Source organism: Mesoplodon mirus, assembly GCF_964341445.2.
Source record: "Mesoplodon mirus genome assembly, chromosome: 2".
In the NCBI taxonomy this organism is placed as follows: Eukaryota; Metazoa; Chordata; class Mammalia; order Artiodactyla; family Ziphiidae; genus Mesoplodon; species Mesoplodon mirus.
This window is the reverse complement of record NC_138977.1, coordinates 61641029-61662549: the sequence shown is the minus strand read 5'-3', so window position 1 is coordinate 61662549 and position 21521 is coordinate 61641029. Positions and strand designations below refer to the sequence as shown.

The window sequence follows — 21521 nt, the reverse complement described above, 5'->3', positions numbered from 1 at the left end:
TGAATGGAATGGCTGATCACCATAACCTGAGTTTCTGATTTTAGGATAAACTACAAAACATCTTTGCTTCCCTTAATAATAGTATGGTTTTGTCATTCATCTATCTATCCTCTTTTTACATTTATATGGTTTTCATGTATACCAATATTTGAGGTAGTGAACTCAATGATATTTACTGCCAGGTATATATATATATATATACCTTTTACTTGTACTTGACACCTCCCTTTTACATGGCAGAGGAGTCTAAGACTTTTGGAAATATACTTTTCATGTTTTAATTTGCTTTTTTCCTTCAAATCTCGTAATTCATTATGAGGAACATTGTTTGTATAAGAGTCCAACTGTGAAAAAGTAAAAATATTTATGGGCTGCATAATTTTTCATTCAAAATAAAAAGTTTGAGCACCATGGAGGGGAAAATATATACTTACAACCCTAGAAACTCTAGGTGACTGAATAGAAGAATACCAAAGAGGAAATTGTTACTGACTTTCAGCCACTAAGCTGTTAGAAAGCTAGGCATATTTAAGAAAGGATAACAAGGAGACAGCTTTGTAATCTTTCATTGTGAAAGGCTATTGCAGACTCCAGTGTGAAGCAGGCCCATCGGGGCTCCTCACTGTTCCATCCTTTTCTCTTTACAGGTTTATGGTCGATCCTGTACAGCAACTACCTCGTTCTCTTGCTCAGATTCATCTTTCTCTAAATACATACAACTGTGTATTTGAGAATTCCAACTGAAAACTGTCTACCACACTGTGAAAAGGCTGCAGACAAAAGAGCCAGCAGTGAGAAATCAGAAGAGCCAAGAATCTTGTCAAACTGCACTGGCATTTCTCCAAATGGGAACAGAACTTCTTTTTTGTCCTTTCTGTAAAGTTCTTGGCATGCTCATGGCAGAGGAGACTGCTTCACAGCCAGAGAAAAGGCCCACTGCACTCAATGAGATCACATTTATTTATGCTGTTCCCTCTTCCCTTTAAGGTAAAGGCTCTTAACCTGAAGCCCGTGGAGCTTCCAGGGCTACAGTGAATCCATGAACCTCTGGAAATTACATATAATATTGTGTGGGCATGTTTATATGTATCTTTTTAGGTAGAGATTAATGGCTTTCATCAAATTATAAAAATGACCTTGGTCCAAGAAAGGTCAGGAACCACTCCTTTAAGAACTATATTCTTAAGTCCATTATGTTAATACATTTGAGGCGAGGTGTAATGGTGTGCAACACGTCAAGGTGTGTTCCTGAAGCCTTAGTTTGTAGGGAGACCCTATACTGTATTCCAATTATCTCAAGATGTTTCATGACAATCTTGAAGCAAAATTAAATTTCATTTATACTAGTGTGTCATCATACCTCAATTTTTCACAATGTCCATACTATAAAATTCCATAAAGATGAGAATCGTTTAGAACTTCATTAACTATATGTATGAGTTCCAAACAAACCTATATTATACTGAGTTTTCTTAATAGCAAACTATACATATTTAATTTGGGGGAATGGGGGTGGATCCTAAAAGCCAAGACTTGAGGTAGGTAAGAAATAGGTAAAAGAATTATAAAACCAAATGAATAATGATGAAATAGAAACTCAAAAGAGCCTAGAAATGACCAACGTAGAGGTTAATCTATTTAACTGATTTTTTAAATGATATGTGAAATAATTCCAACGTTTTCACTCTTTATGTTTTTTTTCTATTCAGCCTTCATAAAAGATATCTATGCACCTTATTTTTCATAAGCCTATGGCTAGAAACTAAAAAAACAGATTTCAATTTCAACTTTACGATAACGCATCTACATTTTTTAAAAGTTCAACAAAAGGAAAATTCACTCCAATCTCAAAAGAATTAGTAGAATATAATATCTACGTTATCTATTAGCCAAAGAGAACTCAGTAAAATTCACAGAAACTTGCTTTCTGAATCACTCCATCAGGAGCGAGATCCCAACTGTTATCACTACTGCTCTGGTGAGAGCAGAGGAACTTTACCTGGCTCGGAGGTCAGCCACTTGATCAGTCATCTGCCCTAGCATTTTGCAGGTTCCCAGGATCTCCCTGCGTTCTTTGCCTGCACAGAGTTCACCAACTTTTCCAGCTTCATCTAAGATCTGCCTGATGGCCTGTTCACCAGCATCACCTAAAACAAAGAGATTTTCAAGGGAGTTCCCTGGTGGCCTAGTGGTTAGGATTCCAGGCTTTCACTACCGTGGCCTGGGTTCAATCCCTGGTCGGGGAACTGAGATTCCTCAAGCCAGGTGGAGCAGCCAAAAAAAAAAAAGAGAGAGAGAGAGAGAGAGAGAGAGAGAGCTGTTCAATATCTACATTGTTGATCCATTAATTATTTAGAAAGGATGCTTTACAAGTCATTTCATTCATGAAGGAATGGATGATTTTAAATGACAAGACAAGTGAATAGAAGGCAATACATCTGATAGCTAACAGCCAAGCACTGCCCTTACAACCACAGGGTGAGGTTTTAACCACAGAGACTGCTCAAAAAGATCCCAGAAACCACACCCATCTGGAGATAATAAGCAGTTTGTGGTAAGCATGTGAATGATGAAAGTAGGCTCTAACAATTCAATATAGTACTCAACGGCTCTAAACTCTATTAGGCTTTTCACATTCATTCAAATATTAATCTAAAACTGAATAAATATTAGATTAGAAAATCCATAATGCCTAGCTCAATAACCTATTTGGGTCTTATCTTTATACAAGTCAACTTTGCTTCCCAATTCTCGTTAGCATCATCATTTCATCTGCTTAATTAAGTACTCTGTTGACGTAAATGGAAATCTGCCCAACGGGAACTAGAAAAGCAGAGCTTTCATTCAAAATAATTACCTTTCTGATTCAGGGAAGGGGTGAACCAATAATTTGGCAAAGAATGCCCAGTTCACTTTGCTTTATTCCTCCGTGATGAGAGGTAGTCTATGCCCTTCATCCTTTTAAGGACCAGTAATACTTCAATTAGTCAAAACTATCAGAGAATGGAGTATGCCCCTAAATGTTCCAGTAGTTATCTCAGGATCATGAGATTATGAATGATTTTTCTTTTTTTTTCTTTTTCTTTTGTTTGCCTGGTTTTTAGCTTTTTGCTGTATCTATCAGAAAAGTAGAACCAGAGGATTACCTGGGGAGGCACTGGGGTCACGGAGCCAACCTTTAGCCTGGTTCAGTTTGGAGTCTATGGAGGCCAACGCTCTCTTCATGGCTTCAGTGTCCTTTTGAAGAAAAATACCACAAGTATTTTCTTTGCAAAAACTAAGATACCATGATACAAAGTAAGACAGAAGTTACACCATTAACATACAATAGCTACGGTAGTCCTACAACAGCCTTAAAAATATTCTCATCACACCATAACGCTTATTTCTGTCAAAATGCAGCATCTTGCATGCAAATCTTCAGTTAATTCTGTTTCCTAGTCTCCCTATTGCTAAACTGTGAAAACTGGTAAAACTGCTCAAGCCAAAAGATGTTCAATGTCTTCAGCCGGAAAAAGCCCTCTTGTCACATGCCTCATTATCAGCCTTTCCACTAGTCAACAATCATCTACTGCAGCCCTGCCAAAGCTCTCCCGGCTTCAGGGAAGCCTCATTAGCATGTGGTACCACAAACCACAGTTCTTCTACATCTTGTTTTGAAATATACACACACTGCTTAATGTTTCACTATGTTTAATCTGAAAAACCTGGAATTACTGGCTGGAAGAAAACTGAAAATTTTAATCTAGCAATTTAGTTTTAATTCCACAAATAAACCACCAAGTGTAATACAAGAAAGAAGTGTCTTTCGGGCCTTCCCTGCCACTCCTCATCCTTAGTTCCCTTACCGTCCCTAAGCTGGAAGAAGAGGCAGGATAAAATAAGTGGGTCTCAATTTATTGACTTGCATAAAACTAGCATAAAATCTCCCAGGATTATAGCATGAGAAGTCCAAACAACAGACTAATCACTTTAAAAATATACATATATTTTAATAAAGTTTTTTAAGTAAATAGATATACAGAAAACAATATAACAAATATGCACGTACCCATCCTCACAACTGACAGACTGGCCATCTCTTAAGTCTATTTAACACCTTAAAAGACAGCCTCTCTCCCTTTTGCTTAGGGAACTGGCTCTTACAGAGTCCATCCATCAAAGCACAGAGTTAACCTCTGAAACTCTAGGCAACGCCTTAAATCCCTTTCCAGTCCTGCAAACCGGGGTTCTTCAAGGTGTGGTGCCACCAGTTTTCCACATGGGGGCACTAGGAGCATCCCCACTTCCAATTCAAACAAAACCCAGCAGCAGCACCAATAAGCATTGGAAGCACTCATAATTAGGCTTAAGGTCAGCAGCCTGACCCCAGCTTTTCCAAAGTACCTATTCAAATTACAGGACTCTCAGCTTTGGACTCCCTCTTTCCCCATCTAAACAGATACAGATTTGGCTATCTAAGGCTCTAAATAACAAATTCTCAGCCATGGCAACTGAAAAGAAGTGAACTAAATTACTGAAAAAATGGAAATAAAATATTTTTATTATCAAGTTATATGAAATTATGATAGCTATCTATCAATAAAAGGCAGTCATAAGAGGATCTATTTCAAAATCCATCTGTAATTAGTACTGTAAGTAGACAAGTGGCATTTTTAAAGTGCTTTGATTCTCAAATGGTTTAAATATTTGCTCTTCCTTCATCTAGTTCAAATTAATCTGGACAGCAAACCTTGTCTTCAAAAGTCAACTTTAGCTTAATTCCAAATTAGCAAGGCCCAAATAAATATCTTTTTAAAGAGAGTTACAGGCAACACCCAACCTCAGAAAGTCGGATAGCCTTTAAGGTCTAATACCAGTTATAGGACTTTGTCTAGATACAGATTAAAAAAAAAATTCATTATCTCTCACCTAGGAAGTATTGTGCACACTCTGAAGAAGAGAAATTATAGCCATGGAAAAATACTTAATTTAAAATCTATTAATAACCATTTCTCTAATATACATATTTTCAGTGAAGGAAAATAATAGATACTTATAACATTTCAAAAATCTCAATTCAAGGGGAAACAAAGATCAGAAATTTTTCAGTGTCTATTCTAGCATTAAAGGCTACTAGTTAGGAAACTAATCTTAATTGAGCACTTCCTACATGTTAGGTTCTATTTTAGGCATTTTTTCCCTCATTGCTTCATTGAACTTCAATTTTTAATGTAATTTAATTTTATAAATTAAGGGGCTCAGCCATAGAAACACAGTTTGATCTCAAACCTCATTATTTTCTATTAGATGAAATTCAAGAATTTTTTTCTTTTACCAAAGAGAGTTGCCAAAGATTCCACTAACCTTTTACAGTAAAGCAAATCTTTTGCCTTGCCAATTCTGGCTTGGTTAATACTGCCCAGGAACTTAGCTCTATAAATCAAATTTATAATCCTCACTAACCTAAATAACTGCTTTTATTCTCCACTGCCCCAAAATGATTTGAAACACAACAGAAAAACTGGTTTTGCTCTATTCAGCATCCTCAAAAGTCACTGCTTTTTTCTCCCTAATAAAGCGTGGTCACCATGCTTCAAGGAAAGAATCTGATTCTCAGGATGTGACTAATTTAGTCCTAAGTATCAGATGTGAGAATATCAAGAACTTAACATTAAGAGATGCTCATTTTCTCCTAAAAATAATCAATGGCAAATTTGCAATGAAGCTGCATTTTTACTCTGGGAATTTCAATTAGTTACCAAAGTTTTTAATAGCATGAATTTTAGACAATTTTGGAGATTTAAAACAGTCACTGAGAGGGCCACCTTAAATTCTTTCTGGAATAGAGCAAATTGTAAAGAATCATTTAAACACAATACATTTTAATGTCATATCTATTAAAAGCAAAAATGTCTATGGGAACAAATATTTTGGTCTCCTAAGAATCTCATAAGAATTTCTTTTGAAGGGCAGTGTTTGTTATGGAATTGACAGAATTCTGACATAAGCAACAAAAGAAGTATACTAACACTGGCTATAATATAAACAAATTCAATGAACAACTAGAACTAAGAAGCAATTTTGAGATATATTTATAAAGGGTAAAAATAATCATAACTCTGGGGTCAACTACACTATGTACCATAAAGCTTTTTGTTAAACCTTGTCACGTAGGTTTAAGTACTCAGAATACACTCTGGGTATGAAATAGAAGAGAAAAAAACTGTACCCTCGATAAGTACTGTTCTCTGTAAAATCTCAAATTTGGGAACAAGAAAAGTCTCCACCAATCTCTTCTCTGTTTTTGTTGTTGTTGTTGTTGTTCTTTTTTTTAAAGAGTGAATATAAAAAAGACCAGATCTAGTCATGTAACTTTGGGGACAGCTGTCAGGGATCTGATACCCTCCTGCTCTGGTCCCTTTTACTGTAAAACTCTGATGAGTTCAGGTTTTAAATGAGAAAAACCATAGTGCCTTGGCACTCTGCCACATATACCAAAAGTCAGAAGGACAACCTAAAAGACTCCTTTTTACATGCTTTTCCAGGAACTGAAACACTTCTGAAATTTAATATAAAGCCAGACCTAAAGAACACTGAATAATACCAAGAACCACTGAGTTCCTCCCACAGACGATCAGGAGGAACTGTGGTAGGGAAAGTGAGCTTCTGCATTCCCATTCTTGAAAATTTTAAATTTGGGACTAAGGACCCCCTCTCATTCACTGCCCAAGCTACTCTCCCTTTTCCACTAACACCTCCCACCCCCACCCTTCCCACTCCAGCCCATTCCTGACCACATTTCTACCCTCAAGTCCGTGTTTTAAACAAAGATGTTTTTGGAAAGATAAATTGGGCCGTAGAACAAAATCTTATAAACTACATTTAACCTTTGAGAGAAAGTCATCTAGCCCTGAGCCTTCAGGCAATCTACCCTCCCAGGCATCAGTTCCTCATCTCCAAGAATACTTTCTCAGTGCTTCTGTGCCACCTATGCACACACAATCAGTTATACCAACTAAAAGATCACTTGGATCAGAAGAGAAATGTCAATTCCTGTAACATGTCGGGCTTTTCTCCTTTGGCTGGGGGAGAGGATAAAATACTATAAATGCCTAAATTAACTATTTATCTCAAACTCCAAAAGACAAATCCTTTGTTGTATTAGCTGCATACTAGAATACTAAAACTAATACTGCATAATAGAATACTAAAAGACTCATAAAAAGCTCATATATAACCTTATTTTTTTCAAAACTGAAATAAAAATCAACCCTTAAATCCTCAATGGTCTGCAGTAAGGGCAAGTTATTATAGGATTGCATGTTCTAACTAGTATTTCCTTCTTTGGTAGACTAGAGTAATCTGTGCAAGACATCTGAGTCACTCACTACATTTACCCACCACCAACCTAGGCCCACCGTGGGAGGAGACACACCACAGGGACGAATTCTAAATACTAGTATCTAATGACTCAAGATGCAGTTACAGGAACACCTACATAGGGTTCAAAAATTCTTAGCAATGAAATGCTTTTTAAAATGTTTTCACTTCCTCTTTATTCTCAGCATGCATCAAGATACAAGTAATATAAATACCAAAAAAAGAGATTAAATATAGACTGCTAAATTTACAAAGGGTAAAATTAGAACTGTGTTTAAACCCCAAATTCTTTTGTCTCATAATGTATTCCCAGGAAAAATGCTAAAATAGTTTTTAATAATCATTATGATTGTTGATTTAGGAGGGGAAATTTTTTATTTTCAAAATAAAATGAAGTGTTTAAAGTCAAAGTGTTTATAAATTTGTAAATCTGCCATTTGAATGTAGGTATAAAACGTAAAATAATCAGCTATTGCATTGCCTCTTTAAAATCTTAACTTATTCGGCAAGACGTACTTTTATCAAGAATTTTTTCCACTTACTTTCTTCCCCCACTTTTCTAGAGGAACCATCACTTTCCAGGAGAAAACTGCACCAGTGGGGAAGCATGAAACAAGTATGGTAAGACAAAGTTAATTCTTTATTGGTAGGGGTGAGAGGAGGTAAAAGATATCGTATGTATTAAACAGAATGGGAGCCCAGGGGTCACAGGCAGACACAAGGTCTGATTAATTCACTGCTTACAGTTGAGCAATGAAAGATACATAATGCTACTAAACTGAAAAATAACCAAACCCTAGTTATCAATTTCCATTTTTAGGGTAAAATTTTTTCTAAATATTCTTGCAACTAATAAAAACAATTACTCTTAGGGAGTAAGGGAGGTAGAGTGGATAGGGATGGGGATGAGAGTGAGCTGTGTCACACATATCCTTTTATAGCATTTTTCAATATTTATTTATTTGTTTGTTTGTTTGTTTATTTGGTTGTGCCAGGTCTTAGTTGTGGCTCGCCGGCTCCTTAGTTGTGGCGTGTGAACTCTTAGTTGCAGCATGCATATGGGATCTAGTTCCCTGACCAGGGATTGAACCCGGGCCTCCTGCATTGGGAGCACAGAGTCTTAACCACTGCGCCACCAGGGAAGTCCCTTTATAGCATTTTGATATTTGAATCAGGTAAATGTAAAACAAAAGCAAAATGAAGTTAAAAAATAAACATTTCTTGCTCATTCTGATGTCATTATGTACTTAAGCTTCTTTTAGCTGAACTAATTTTATTTATTTCCTTTCATTCTGATAGTTTTACAGCATCCTAACAGTCTGGTTCCTTCCAGATCAGCATAACACTGAGAGAGCTATTAGACTGTACACAGTGGGGACCAGGTTTATATTTCCCTTGTATATGCCCCCAAATGCCTAATCTTCCTCCTGAAACACTCAACTGACCACGGTTTTGGTTTTGGTTTTGGTTTTGGTTTTTAAAGAAGCAGCTCTCGGCACTTGCACAAAATAAAGCTCAGTCACACTTAGTTACTAATTGATGGATGACTTTTCCCCTCCAAAAATAGAGAAACATTAAGGTTGCAAGGCCTGCTTTTCTTTTTTACTATTTCTCATCTGCTAGAAGCAAAGGGAAGAGAATAAGGAAAGAGATTAGATTAGGGGAACATGAGATCATGGACAGCTGATTCACAGCTTAGATAGCAGAACATGCAGTGAGCCAGGTACTGAAGTTAGGAAAAACTTTAGGTACACCTGACTTTTTTCCTTTTGATTTTTAATGCTAGGATTATTGTGAAGGACAGGTGCCCCATCTAGACTCTCTAGCCTACCCATTTTCATTATGGCTTAAAACCTCAATGATGCATCTCCGAAAGTCAAATTCCAGAGCCTGCAAAGGAAACTGGTAGGAGAGGCAAATACAGAGATAGCAACAGCTGGAAGTTTCCTTTCCTAAGAGCAAGGTCCACTGGTAACTTAGGGGTCACCCAGCTACCTGGGGAAATCTGCCCCTCAAATGAAGTCAGTGGGAATGACCAGACCAAAACAGTTCCCAGGAGCCTGCTCAAAGAGAGGAAAGCACCCACCAAATACATAAAGCCTGACATCCCATAGTAATGTCTTTCCTTTTGCTTTCCCCAAAGAAACAGCTCCACATGAGCCAAACAGTCTGCCCAGCACAGCCCTGAGTCCCGTATTAAGTCAAATTCTGACGCATATTCAAGCACAGTGTTACACACCGGCACACGGAATGAGGCACGGCACACAGCACAAGAAAACCTCACAGACATGCTTTTTCTCTTTTTAAGCAAAAAAGAAACTAGAGGGCAAGAGAAAGCTTACCTTCTAAACGTGAGAAAAAGAATAAAACAAACAAGAGAACAAAAAAAAAGATGCATAAAGAAGTCATAACAGGGAAATGAAAGTTATCAAATATGCAAAAGCAAAATTAAGTAAAATATCAAAGACGTTACATGATTTTACAATATGGATTTAAAATACAGTCTTAGAACTTGTTCAAGAACTTCATGCCTCTGAAAACAAATCCATAGTTAAGATAAGCTGACTAATTTCTCCTCCACTCTTAGTTTAACTTTCTGGTCAACAAAAGAGAGACTGGTGATTTTAGCCCCAGCTTCGACCTTACCTTATAGGTGTCCTGGAGGACAAACAGAGCTCTCCCTACTGGGCACCCAGTGGAAATCATACTACAATATCCCCTCTATAGTCTGCTACCAGCCTGCTGGGTGGCCCTGGAGATAGCATTTGGGTCCATATGGTGGGGGAAGCTGGATCCTGGAGACAATGTGTTCCCCCCACTGCCTGCATCTTGGGCTCCTACAAGGGAAGTGTAAGCCCAAGTGTCTCTGTCCCCAATCACTAGACAAGGAGAAGCAGACCAGAGCAGCAGCACCTCAAACCACTGCTGCTGGGCTCTAGGAGGAATCCACCAACCCTTCTGGAATTCGAGGAAATTCTAGACCAAGGGTAAAGGGACCCCTCAAACTAACTGACAAACGTAAAAACTAATATTTCAGTTAAGCTCCCTTTAGGGAAAACAGAATGATGAAGGGATACATCTAGAAATGTCAAGAGTTTCCTTTGTAGATTTCTCTGGGTCAAAAATTGGTTACGAAAAGTTTTCCATAAAATTCAGTCATAGGCATATTCTGTATCTTACTTAGTCACTTAGCAACAACCACCCACATGAAAGGCAGGGCTCCCACCCAGGGGAGTGTACACCACACCAGAATTCCTCCACCAGCCCAATCCATGAGACTCCAGCTTGAAGGAAAAGCTACACATCTCAGCTTTCAACCAACATTCACCCTGCATACCTATTTGTTTGTTCTACCTCAGAGCAAAGGAAAAGGGCAAAAGCAGGAAGTAACCCATAACCCTTTATTTTACAAAAGTAAAGAAGAAAATACTTTCATAATATCTAAGTAGTCTTATGCTACACACAATTACAAGAAAAAATGCGAGACAATCACATTCCCAGGAAGGGAAAATAGGGGATTTTGCTTATTTCTCCCCCAATAACACTTACCTTGCTGGCCCAGGCATCTTCGTCCCAAGAAGTGAGTTGTAATACACGAATGATCTCATTAATTTCAGCGCTCATCTTTTCTACAGTAAAATTACGATTTTTCAAAGCTTCTTCAATTCCTTGGTTTTTTGAGTTTTTAGTTGTTACAAAAATCTTCATAGCTGTAAAAATAAACAAAAGATCAGAAACTAAGCCTGGAATTTAATCTTGCTGTATTACAATATTCACACAAGATGTTCCACACTGTGAACATGTTTTGGGCTTCTAAGGTCTTAAAAAGAATATGAAAACAAACACTGCAAGTCTGCCATTAAAGTTCCAGTATCAGCAACCTTCACTGTTAAGAAAGCTCAAGGTACAAAACATCACCACATCATGATCAGAAAACTAATTTAACATGCATATACTGAAGATCCACAGTCACAAAATATCCACTATCCTTCTAAATCAATTATCATCCCAGCCCTAACACTGGCCCCATCAAACACAAACCTAATGGGACGAGATAAAAACAGTCAGTAAAACTGTAACCAAAGTATGACGCTTGACCCAATCCTAGTGGAAGATCCCAAAGTGTTGAGTTTATCTTCCATGATTTCTCTTAACATATAGAAGGGACTATCTAACCCCTAAAAGTGAAGAAGAAGAAAATAATAACAAAACATTAGAGAAGAGAATATCTTCTTATAAACTAACTAAAATTATAAAAACAAAGATTAATCAACACTTTATTGAGTTACCCAGATTAGAAAGAAAGATTCTTCCCAACAACCTTTCTGCCATATGGAACAGTTGGTCTCAAAAACATATTTTTGAGAAGATTATAAGGCTCTATTTACAAATTTTTGTTTTCTAGTTCATGTAAGGGCTTTCTGAACTCTTATACTCACATCTCCTATTTTAGCTACTACTTGAAATTACAGAGCAGGAAGGCAGTAGCTGGCGATTACAGTGACATGCCTTACAAAATTCTGAAAATAAAGCTGCCCTCTGAGACTTAAACCAACTAACCCACAACTTGACTAAGATAATTTACATAAACCATGAGATGTCTGGCACATACTAGACACTCAATAAGTGCAACTCCCTTTTGCTGGTTGAGAGAGCAGCCACCATGTTTGCATTTCTGGGCTCTGCCCAACGGGGACGTGGTCCTAGTTGGTGTACACCACCTGCTCTTCAACGCAGAGAAGAGCTAACTATCTTCTAGGAAAGGGCTGTGGGTTCACTTCCTTACTATACAGTGCTCTATAATATCCATTCCAGCTCCTAATTGTTTTTTCTGAGTACAAATAAAGGTGTCAAAATCTATACATCCAAAACTAGAGTTTCTAGAGGAGAAAAGGGCCTGTTAGAACTTCAAGAGAACAGTATGAGGCAACAGGAGAGCAGTTTCAAACAAAGAGCAAGAGAAGGAGAGCATTAGAGAAGATAAATACTGGTTCTTAGCTAATCAGCTGCACTTTTACTCAGGCTGAAAGACATACAACTAAACAGCAAAAGAAAATAAACACCAGAGTTTAGAACATGTTAACATGTTTTGTTTTCTGTAAGATAAAGTACAGCCAGAAAAGACCTGAAATGAGAACTGGCAGCAACTCTTTCACGGTGTTCATTGAGTTCACCAACATCACTCGGTGCTCCTGGTGAGTCAGTTCCTGCTGCCTCTCATCAATCATCTTGGCCATCTTAGTCATTCCTGGGGCACAGGGAATAAATTGTGCAGAGTGAGCAGTGAAACAATCCGGAGTCTGGCTTTCTGAGCCTAAATCCATTATGAATTACTGTGAAAGTCCAAACTGACTGTCCACTCATTTAAACAACAGATACTATCACTGAACTCTAGCATTTATGACACAGAATTTTTCAGGACAGTTCTAAATTAATGCAACTTTATTCTTCTCATTAAAAGCAATTTATTAAATATAAATCCTAAATGTGACATAATTTTCACACATTTGACATAAATACATTCACAAATATTTTTTACATGTTGCAATTAGTAAATATATATTTGAAAAAAATTCACAAGTGGGGGAAAAAATACTTTGCCTGGCTACCATACCAGCTTTCATGCCATGTACCTGGCCACTGAGCCTATGTGTATAAGAATCTCATGTGAGCCTAGTACAGGCACACCTCAAAGATACTGCGGATTCAGTTCCAGACCACTGCAATAAAGTGGATATCATAATAAAATGAGTCACAGGCATGTTTTGGTTTCCCAGTGCATATAAAAGTTATGTCTACACTATACTGTAGTCTATTAAGTGCGCAATAGTACTGTCTAAAAAAACAATGTACATACCTTAATTTAAAAATACTTTATGCTAAAAAAATGCCAACTATCATCTAAGCCTTCAATGAATCATAATCTTTTCAGTAGTAACATCAAAGATCAGTGATCACAGATCACCATAACAATATAATAATAATGAAAACTATTTGAAATATTGTGAGAATTACCAAAATGTGACACAGAGACATGAAGTGAAAAAATGCTGTTGGAAAAATGGCACCAATAGACTTGCTTGAGACAGGGTTGCCACAAATCTTCAATTTGTAAGAACATAGTTATGTGTGAAGCACAAGAAAGTGAAGCAAGGTGCATCTGGGCTAAGAAACTAGCGGCTGAAAAAAATCTTAAGAATTACAATAATGTGTTTTGTTTTCATCTTTAAATTTTTCTGTACTTTCCAATTTATCCAAAATGAGGATGTATCACTTTTATAATTAGAAACAAATAAAAATAATTATGGGGGCTTCCCTGGTGGCGCAGTGGTTAAGAATCTGCCTGCCAATGCAGGGGACACGGGCTTGATCCTTGGTCTGGGAAGATCCCACATGCCACGGAACAACTAAGCCCGTGTGCCACAACTACTGAGCCTGAGCTCTGGAGCTCGTATGCCACAACTACTGAAGCCCGTGCGCCTAGAGCCCATGCTCCGCAACAAGAGAAACCACTGCAGTGAGAAGCCCGCCCACTGCAACGAAGAGTAGCCCCGCTCGCCGCAACTAAAAGCCCACGCACAGCAATGCAGCCAAAAATAAATAAATACAATAAATTTAAAAAATAATAATAATAATAATTATGGTGATGACAGCATTTGAAAGCATCTGGTGTTCTGGAGTTAGCATGCTAGCATTTTTTGTTTACTTTGGTTATTATTCAAGGGTACTATGTGATTCTCTAACACTTTGGTTTTCAAACTGCTCTTAGAATTTCTTCAGCAGGTTCACAGATCGTCAAGAAGCATCCAAAGGGAGATGGAAAGGGTGGGGCTGCCTCTGCTTCATCCAGAGTAGCTCCATTTCTGTCTTTTATATGTTGGGATTCTGCAAATATTCTTTTTTCATTATTTCATTAGATTTTTTTATTGAAGTATAGCTGATTTACAATATTAGTTTCAGGTATACAGCATAGTGATTCAGTATTTTACAGATTATACTCCATTAAAAGTTATTACAAGGTAATGGCTATAATTCCCTGCTATACAATATATCCTTGTTGCTTGTCTATTTTATTTTATTTTTTAATTGGAGTATAGTTGCTTTACACTGCTGTGTCAGTTTCTGCTGTACAGCAAAGTGAACCAGCCATACATATACATATATTCCCTCTTTTTTGGATTTTCTTCCCATTTAGGTCACCAGAGAGCACCAAGTTCCCTGTGCTATACAGTAGGTTCTCATTAGTTATCTGTTTTATACATAGTAGTATATATATGTCAATCCCAATCTCCCAATTCATCTGCATAAGATTTCATTTGAAGAAATAAAATTTCTTCAGAGTGCTAGGAGAAAGTTTAAAGAGTACTGCTCTAAAGCCATTTCCCAGCAATTTTCAATGACAGCTCAGAGAAATTCTAAACTGCCATAAGTTTACAGGATGACTGCACTGAAACCTCAAGAAAATACATTTTATGTAAGACAAAAGAATTTTATAAGATGATATGTGATTCTTAATACTAACAAATTAAACATCTGATATGTCTTATCATTGGTCTCATTCATACTTTAAGGAGCCTCAAGTTCATGTTATATGTCTATAACACCAAAAGCTGGTATCTGTTCATGTATTTTGAATACTGAATTCTCAGATGACTACACAATCAGAGATTTAGCCACAGAAGTTCTTCTCTCCTTCTAGGTCTGATTATATTATGCAGCCTTGGGCAAGGGCATGAATCCATAATAGTAAGCAGGCTAATTAGCAAGCTAAGAGGTCACAGAGAGCTACAGGCCAGCTGGCAGACAGTGAAGGAATGCTGTATAATGTGGAATGAAGAGGTCAGGATTCAGGGTGGCCTTAAGCACTGCAGTAATAGGAAATTATTTCCTACATTCTCCAGCAACATTTGCAATGTCTAGTTTAGTTCATTAGACAGGACCAGGATCTGTAGAAAGCAGATTCAGCTTTCAGAGACAATGATATCTCTTCAGGAGAAGCACAGAGTCAGCTCCATCAACAAAGTAGAGACAACTAAAAGTTCAATGCATCATTACCTATCTTCCACAAAAAAAGTAGGGAGGAGTACCCCTTTCCTCTTGATCAAACATGGACAATCCATAAAAAATTCTATTATAAAAGTAGGATATGACTAACCTGGTCCAAGATTCTTTGTGTAAGTGACCAAATCTTCCATAGTTTCCACCACCTCTGCCACTGTAAGATATTCCAAAATTCCTTTGCAAACTCTAATAATTTTACGAACCTGAAAATATATTTCATAGTATTCAGTCAATTGAGTAAACGATAAGTAGAAAACACAATAATTCAGATGTGTAGCTAGTCAACATTTTGTCATCCTAAACAATCCTCAATCCTCCATTATTATCTTTTAAGGCTGGGCTTTTTGTCTGGAAGAGGTCTGCATGGGCCTCAGGCTGTCTACCTCAGCCTCGTCGAAGGTGAGGAGCAGGTCTGATGTGCCGGAGAGGATGCCCCTTGATCCATCAATTAGATAATCTCGAGCAGGCACTGAGTAAGGGTCTGACTGAAGCATCTGGGCTGCCTGGACAAGCTTGGTGCAAGCATTCTCCACCCTGTGGGGAGGAACATGGAGTTAACTCACTGGCAGAACCAAGCAGAAGAATATCACATGCGAATGTAAATGGACATAAATTCACATTTTTTTCCTATATGGAAAATAGCCAAGACCAATTTATAATAGAACCTAAGTTTCCAGCTTTTAAAATGTACAACTAAGGGCAGCACATTCTTTCAATCACTGCACTAAGCCCTTGTTCTTCATTATTTCCTGGCAACAAAAAATAATGAGAAAAAGTTTTGGACCTTTTACTTTAGGTTGCTATATCTCTGTAACTCCTTTGTTTCCTTCCTGTTCACCCTACATACACTGCCATTAAAAGACACTTACACAAAGAACTGATATCCCTGACAACAGTTTCAGATTCAACATCGGAAATAAAATACCAAAGCACTGTGTTAAGTGAAATTTAATAATCAGACAAACCAAAGAAATAGGAGGAAACACAAAGCAAAAGTATGAGGTAATGCATAAATTTTTCTTTCATCTAGCCAAATGGATTTGTTTGACAAACTGGACAGTTTGAATACAACCCTATAAATCTATGTTGTTAATTAAAATGTCACTGGCATTAACAACTGAATCAGTTAATAATAGTTTAATATAATATAGTTTAATAACACAGATAACCTGATCAGCCAAAGGTGTCTTTTCGGTGGGGGGGGGGGGGTGGCGGGTCATTTAAAAAAGGAACCCGAAATGCATAAAGCAAGTATTCTTCTTGACCCTCTTGTACTACTAAAATGTATCCATTCATTCAATTATTCTTCTGTACAGAGTTGAAAAGGACCTAACAGATTATTTCCTCATATTCAGTAAATCCATTATGTTATCACTGAGTAACTTACAGGCAACAAATTACTTTAAGTTAAAATATTTAGCCAAAATTACACATTCCTATTTGAAAACACAGAAAATGTCCCATGCAAATAAAAGCCCACTTCACAGCGAGTTACATCAAATGAAATAATATAAAAACTCAACAAGTATAACACAGTCTTGCACTGTTAAAAAACAGAATTAAACCAACATATCAATTTCAACTACATAAAAAGCACTGGGCTATGGACATTATAGGTATGTATATAAAGATGCAAAAAACACTGTTCTAACTCTCAAGAAGCATACTTTGGTAATTCACAAACTTCAGAGCCATAAGGAAGCACATAATAAATATCAGCAAAGAGCAAGACCTCACTGGCGTGGCTTTTGATCAGTCTTAGATGACTGGTTATTTTCTGTTCCTTTTAAATTAAAATTAAAATTTAATTTGAAATTACATAATATATATATATACCTATACATATGACAAAATCATATACACATATATAAAACCCTAAGGCATACAGTGAAAATTTTTCTTCCCTCCACTATCTCCTAGGCATTCAAATTCCATCTACTTGCAGCCAGTGTTATGTGTTTCCTCTGTATTCTTCAAAATAAAGACACTTTACGCACAAAGAAACAAAAACATAGGCTTCCACCATTTTTACACGAATAGGATCATACTATGCATACTCTCTGCATTCTGATTTTTTCACTTAATTTAACTTGGAGATGTTCTAGTAGAAGTACCCAAAGAGCCTCCTCATTGTTTTATACAGCTACATAACTAGTCCATAATTTATTAGCCTGCTGCAATGAATCACCTTGAATAAACATTTTTTGGGGGGCTGTGCTGCATAGTTTGTGGGATCTTAGTTTCCCGACCAGGGATTGAACCCGGGCCCCGGCAGTGAAAGCCCCAGGTCCTAACCAGTGGACCACCAGGAAATTCCCAATAAATATCTTTTTTTTTTTTTTTTTTTTGCGGTACGCAGGCCTCTCACTGTTGTGGCCTCTCCCGTTGCGGAGCACAGGCTCCGGACGCGCAGGCTCAGCTGCCATGGCTCACAGGCCCAGCCGCTCCGTGGCATGTGGGATCTTCCCAGACCGGGGCACGAACCCGTGTCCCCTGCATCAGCAGGCGGACTCCCAACCACTGCGCCACCAGGGAAGCCCAATAAATATCATTTTTGAATGTGTATGTCTGTAGGATACTATCTAGAAATGGAACTGCTGAGTCATAGGTATGGACATTAAAAATTTTGACAAACGTTGCCATATTGCCATCCACAGAAGTTATCAATTTACACTCCCACCACAGTGGATGACACAGTGGATCTGTTTCCTCAGAGATTCAACAACTCAATGTATAATCAGACTTATGTATCTTTACCAATATGATAGACCAAAATTGATTTCAATATAGTTTGAGGTGAAAGTTATATAATATACAATTAGTAATTTTAAAGGGTATAATTTTCTGTGTGCTTGAAAAGAATGAGTTTGCTCTAATTTTTAGGTGAAATATTTCACATATTCCATCAGCTCAAGCTTGTTAATTGTGCTGTTCAAATCTTCTATATCCTTGCTGATTTTTTTGGTCCGTTTTATCTATCAATTACTGAGTGATAAAATCTTGCACCATAACAACAGATTTGTCCATATCCCCTTGCAACTCTGTTTTTGTTTTATATATATTGAGGCTAACTTATTAGGTACATATAAATTTACAATTATTATATCTTTCTTGTACTCTGAACCTATTTATCATTATGTGATACCTCTCTATATCTCCAATAATGTTTGTTGCTGATATTAATATTGTAAACCAGCTTTCTTTGAGTATTTTATTTGACTGGTATATAACTTTCTAACTCTCAGTATCCTTATATTTTAGATGTGTCTTTATAACTACATATATACATATAAGTACACAGTTTTAATCCAGGTTAGCAACTTTTAACTTAATAACTTAGCTCATTTAAATTTATTATTATTGATATATTTGGGGGGGCAGATTGAGAGTCTTTTTCTATATTTTTCTTATTCCCTTTACTATTTTATAGGTCATATACTTTATGTTTTATTACTTTTGTGGTTCATTAAATAGTTTAGCATGCATACTTGGCATGGTAACAATATAAAATGAGTCACTAAGGACTTCGCTGGTGGCACAGTGGTTAAGAACCTGCCTGCCAATGCAGGGGACACGGGTTTGAGCCCTGGTCCGGGAAGATCCCACATGCCGTGGAGCAACTAAGCCCATACACCATGACTACTGAGCCTACGCTCTAGAGTTGGCGTGCCACAACTACTGAATCCCACACGCCTAGAGCCTGTGCTCCACAACAAGAGAAGCCACCACAATGAGAAGCCCACACACTGCAATGAAGAGTAGCGTCCCCTCGCCGCAACTAGACAAAGCCCATGCACAGCAACAAAGACCCAACGCAGCCCAAAATAAATTAATTAACTTTTAAAATAAATAAATAAAGAGTCAATAATTTTACTTCCTCCCCAAACAACAGAATGATCTTAACATACTTAATTCCCAATCACCCCTTTCCTGACCTTTATGCTATTGTTTTCAAGTTTTGTTTCATGTTTATGTTATTGTTTTCAGGTACAAAATGCTGTATCTTTTATTTTCAACTTTTAAATCTTGTTAGGCGTTACATTATTGTATAAGTCAAAGTTTGTTTATATTTACCAACAAACTGTCCAATATGTTGGCTAATCATTCCCTCTTGTATCTCAGGCCTTATACCTGGAATCATCTGACTATTGTCTGAAGGACATTCTTTAGCATTTCCTCTAGTAAGAGTCTGCTGGTGACAAAATGTATCCATTTTGGCTGGTTTGAAAATGCCTACTTTGTCCTCATCCTTCAAAGACTACTTTAGTAGTACAGAATTCTGGTTGACAATTATTTTATCAGCACATTGAAGGTATTACCTCACTATAATTTGACAACAGAATCAGAAAGAGATGTAACAGAAGCAGAGGTTGGAGTGATGCGGGCTATAAGCCAAGGAATTCAGACAGCTTCTAGTGGCTGGAAAAGGCAAAGAAATGGATCCATTCCTAGAATCTCCAGAAGGAACACAACTCTGCTAACTCATTCTGGGCTTCAGACCTCCAGAATTGTAAGATAAAACATTTGTATTGTGTTTGTTACAAAAGTAATATGACAGTGGCATCCAATTGAAATTCACCAGGCATACAAAAAGGCATGAAAATACCACCCATAACAAAGAGGAGAAAACAATCATTCAAAACCAACCTAGAAATGACACAGAGGACAGAATTAGTAGACAAGAACATTAAAATAGTTCCTATAACTGTATGCTATATGTTCAAAAGCTAAAGGAAAGATTGAGTAGATAAATGAAAGATATAAAAAATACGGAAATAGAACAACTAGAGATACAAAAATACACTGGATAGATTACTAGCAGATAAGATATTGCATGAAGAAGATTATTGAAACTGAAGTGCTAGCAATGAAAATTACCTAAAATGGGAGAAAACAAAACTTAAAAGAAAATGAACAGAGCATCAGTGAGCTGTGGCACAGCTCCAAGCAGCCTAATATGTGTGCAGTTGAACTCCCCAAAGGACAGAAAAGGGGACAGAAACAAATATTTGAAGAAATAATGGCCACCATTTTTATAAACTTAATTAAAACTATAAAGCCCCAAGTCCAAAAAGCTCAATAAAACCCAAGCACGAAAAATATCAAGGGAATTACAACAAGGTACATCATAATGAAGTTGCTTAAAACCAATAATGAAGAGAAAATATTAAACGCAGCCAGAGAAAAATGAGACACTTTATATTACAGAGGAACAAAGATAAGAGTAACAACAGACTTCTCACTGGAAACAATGCAACCCAGAGAACAGTAGAGCAAAGTACTGAAGAACTTTGAGTAGACCCAAAGAAAATACTTCAAAAATTAGGGCAAAATAAAGACTTTTTCAGCTATGTAAAGGTTAAAAGAATTCATCACCCAGCAGATCTGAGATATAAGAAAGGTTAAAGGAAGTCCTTCAGGAAGAAAGAAAATTATACCAGATAGAAGTTTGGGTTTACAGAAACAAATGAAGAGCACAAAATGGTAAATATGTGCATCAATATATAAACACATTTTTTCTTATTATTTAAATCTTTAAAAGATAACTGACTGACTAAAGCAAGAACTTTTTTAAAACACAAAGTTAATAAAAAGTAAATCTGATTCGGCTGACTAGTTAGACAATGAGAACTGGTTTTGCCAATGACTGTGGCAGATGTTTTCCACAAATTAAATGAGCTAAATTTACAAGGAAACATATTTAAAATGTGTATATAACACACAACAGGGCAGAAAACACATGCTTTGCAACTAAACTTATGATTTTAAAATATTTAAATGAAAACTTTAAAATATTCAAGGTATTCAAAAATATTCAAGTGTTTCGAAAGTCTTTTAGGGATGTCAGCCACTTATTGAAGACCACTAGTTGAAGAGCACTGGCCTCCTGCTTCAAGGTATTTTTTTACAGCCATTCCCTCTAGTGAAACCTCTCTCTCTCTCTCTCTCTCTCTCTCTCTCTCTCTCTCTCTCTCTCTCTCCCCTCTTTTGCTTGACTAACCCCTACTTATTCTTTTAGGTGCCATTTTAAAATGACTGTTCCTTCATGAAACCATCCTATAAATCTATAAGTACCTTTCTTATGTGCTCCCATGAGA

General features: G+C 37.0%; 1 protein-coding gene across 2 annotated transcripts in view; it reads right to left on the bottom strand.

The window, feature by feature from the left end:
• The window catches only part of VCL (vinculin), a 92220-nt gene that overhangs the window by 29488 nt on the left and 41211 nt on the right, over positions 1 to 21521 (bottom strand). For both annotated transcript variants that reach the window (XM_082639713.1, XM_082639714.1), the window contains exons 3-8: positions 15807 to 15957; positions 15518 to 15626; positions 12488 to 12610; positions 10912 to 11072; positions 3147 to 3237; positions 2000 to 2147 (exon numbers count right to left, since the gene is read on the bottom strand). In XM_082639713.1, coding sequence (XP_082495839.1) covers positions 2000 to 2147; positions 3147 to 3237; positions 10912 to 11072; positions 12488 to 12610; positions 15518 to 15626; positions 15807 to 15957 — 783 coding nt within the window. The remainder of the gene's footprint in view (positions 1 to 1999; positions 2148 to 3146; positions 3238 to 10911; positions 11073 to 12487; positions 12611 to 15517; positions 15627 to 15806; positions 15958 to 21521) is intronic.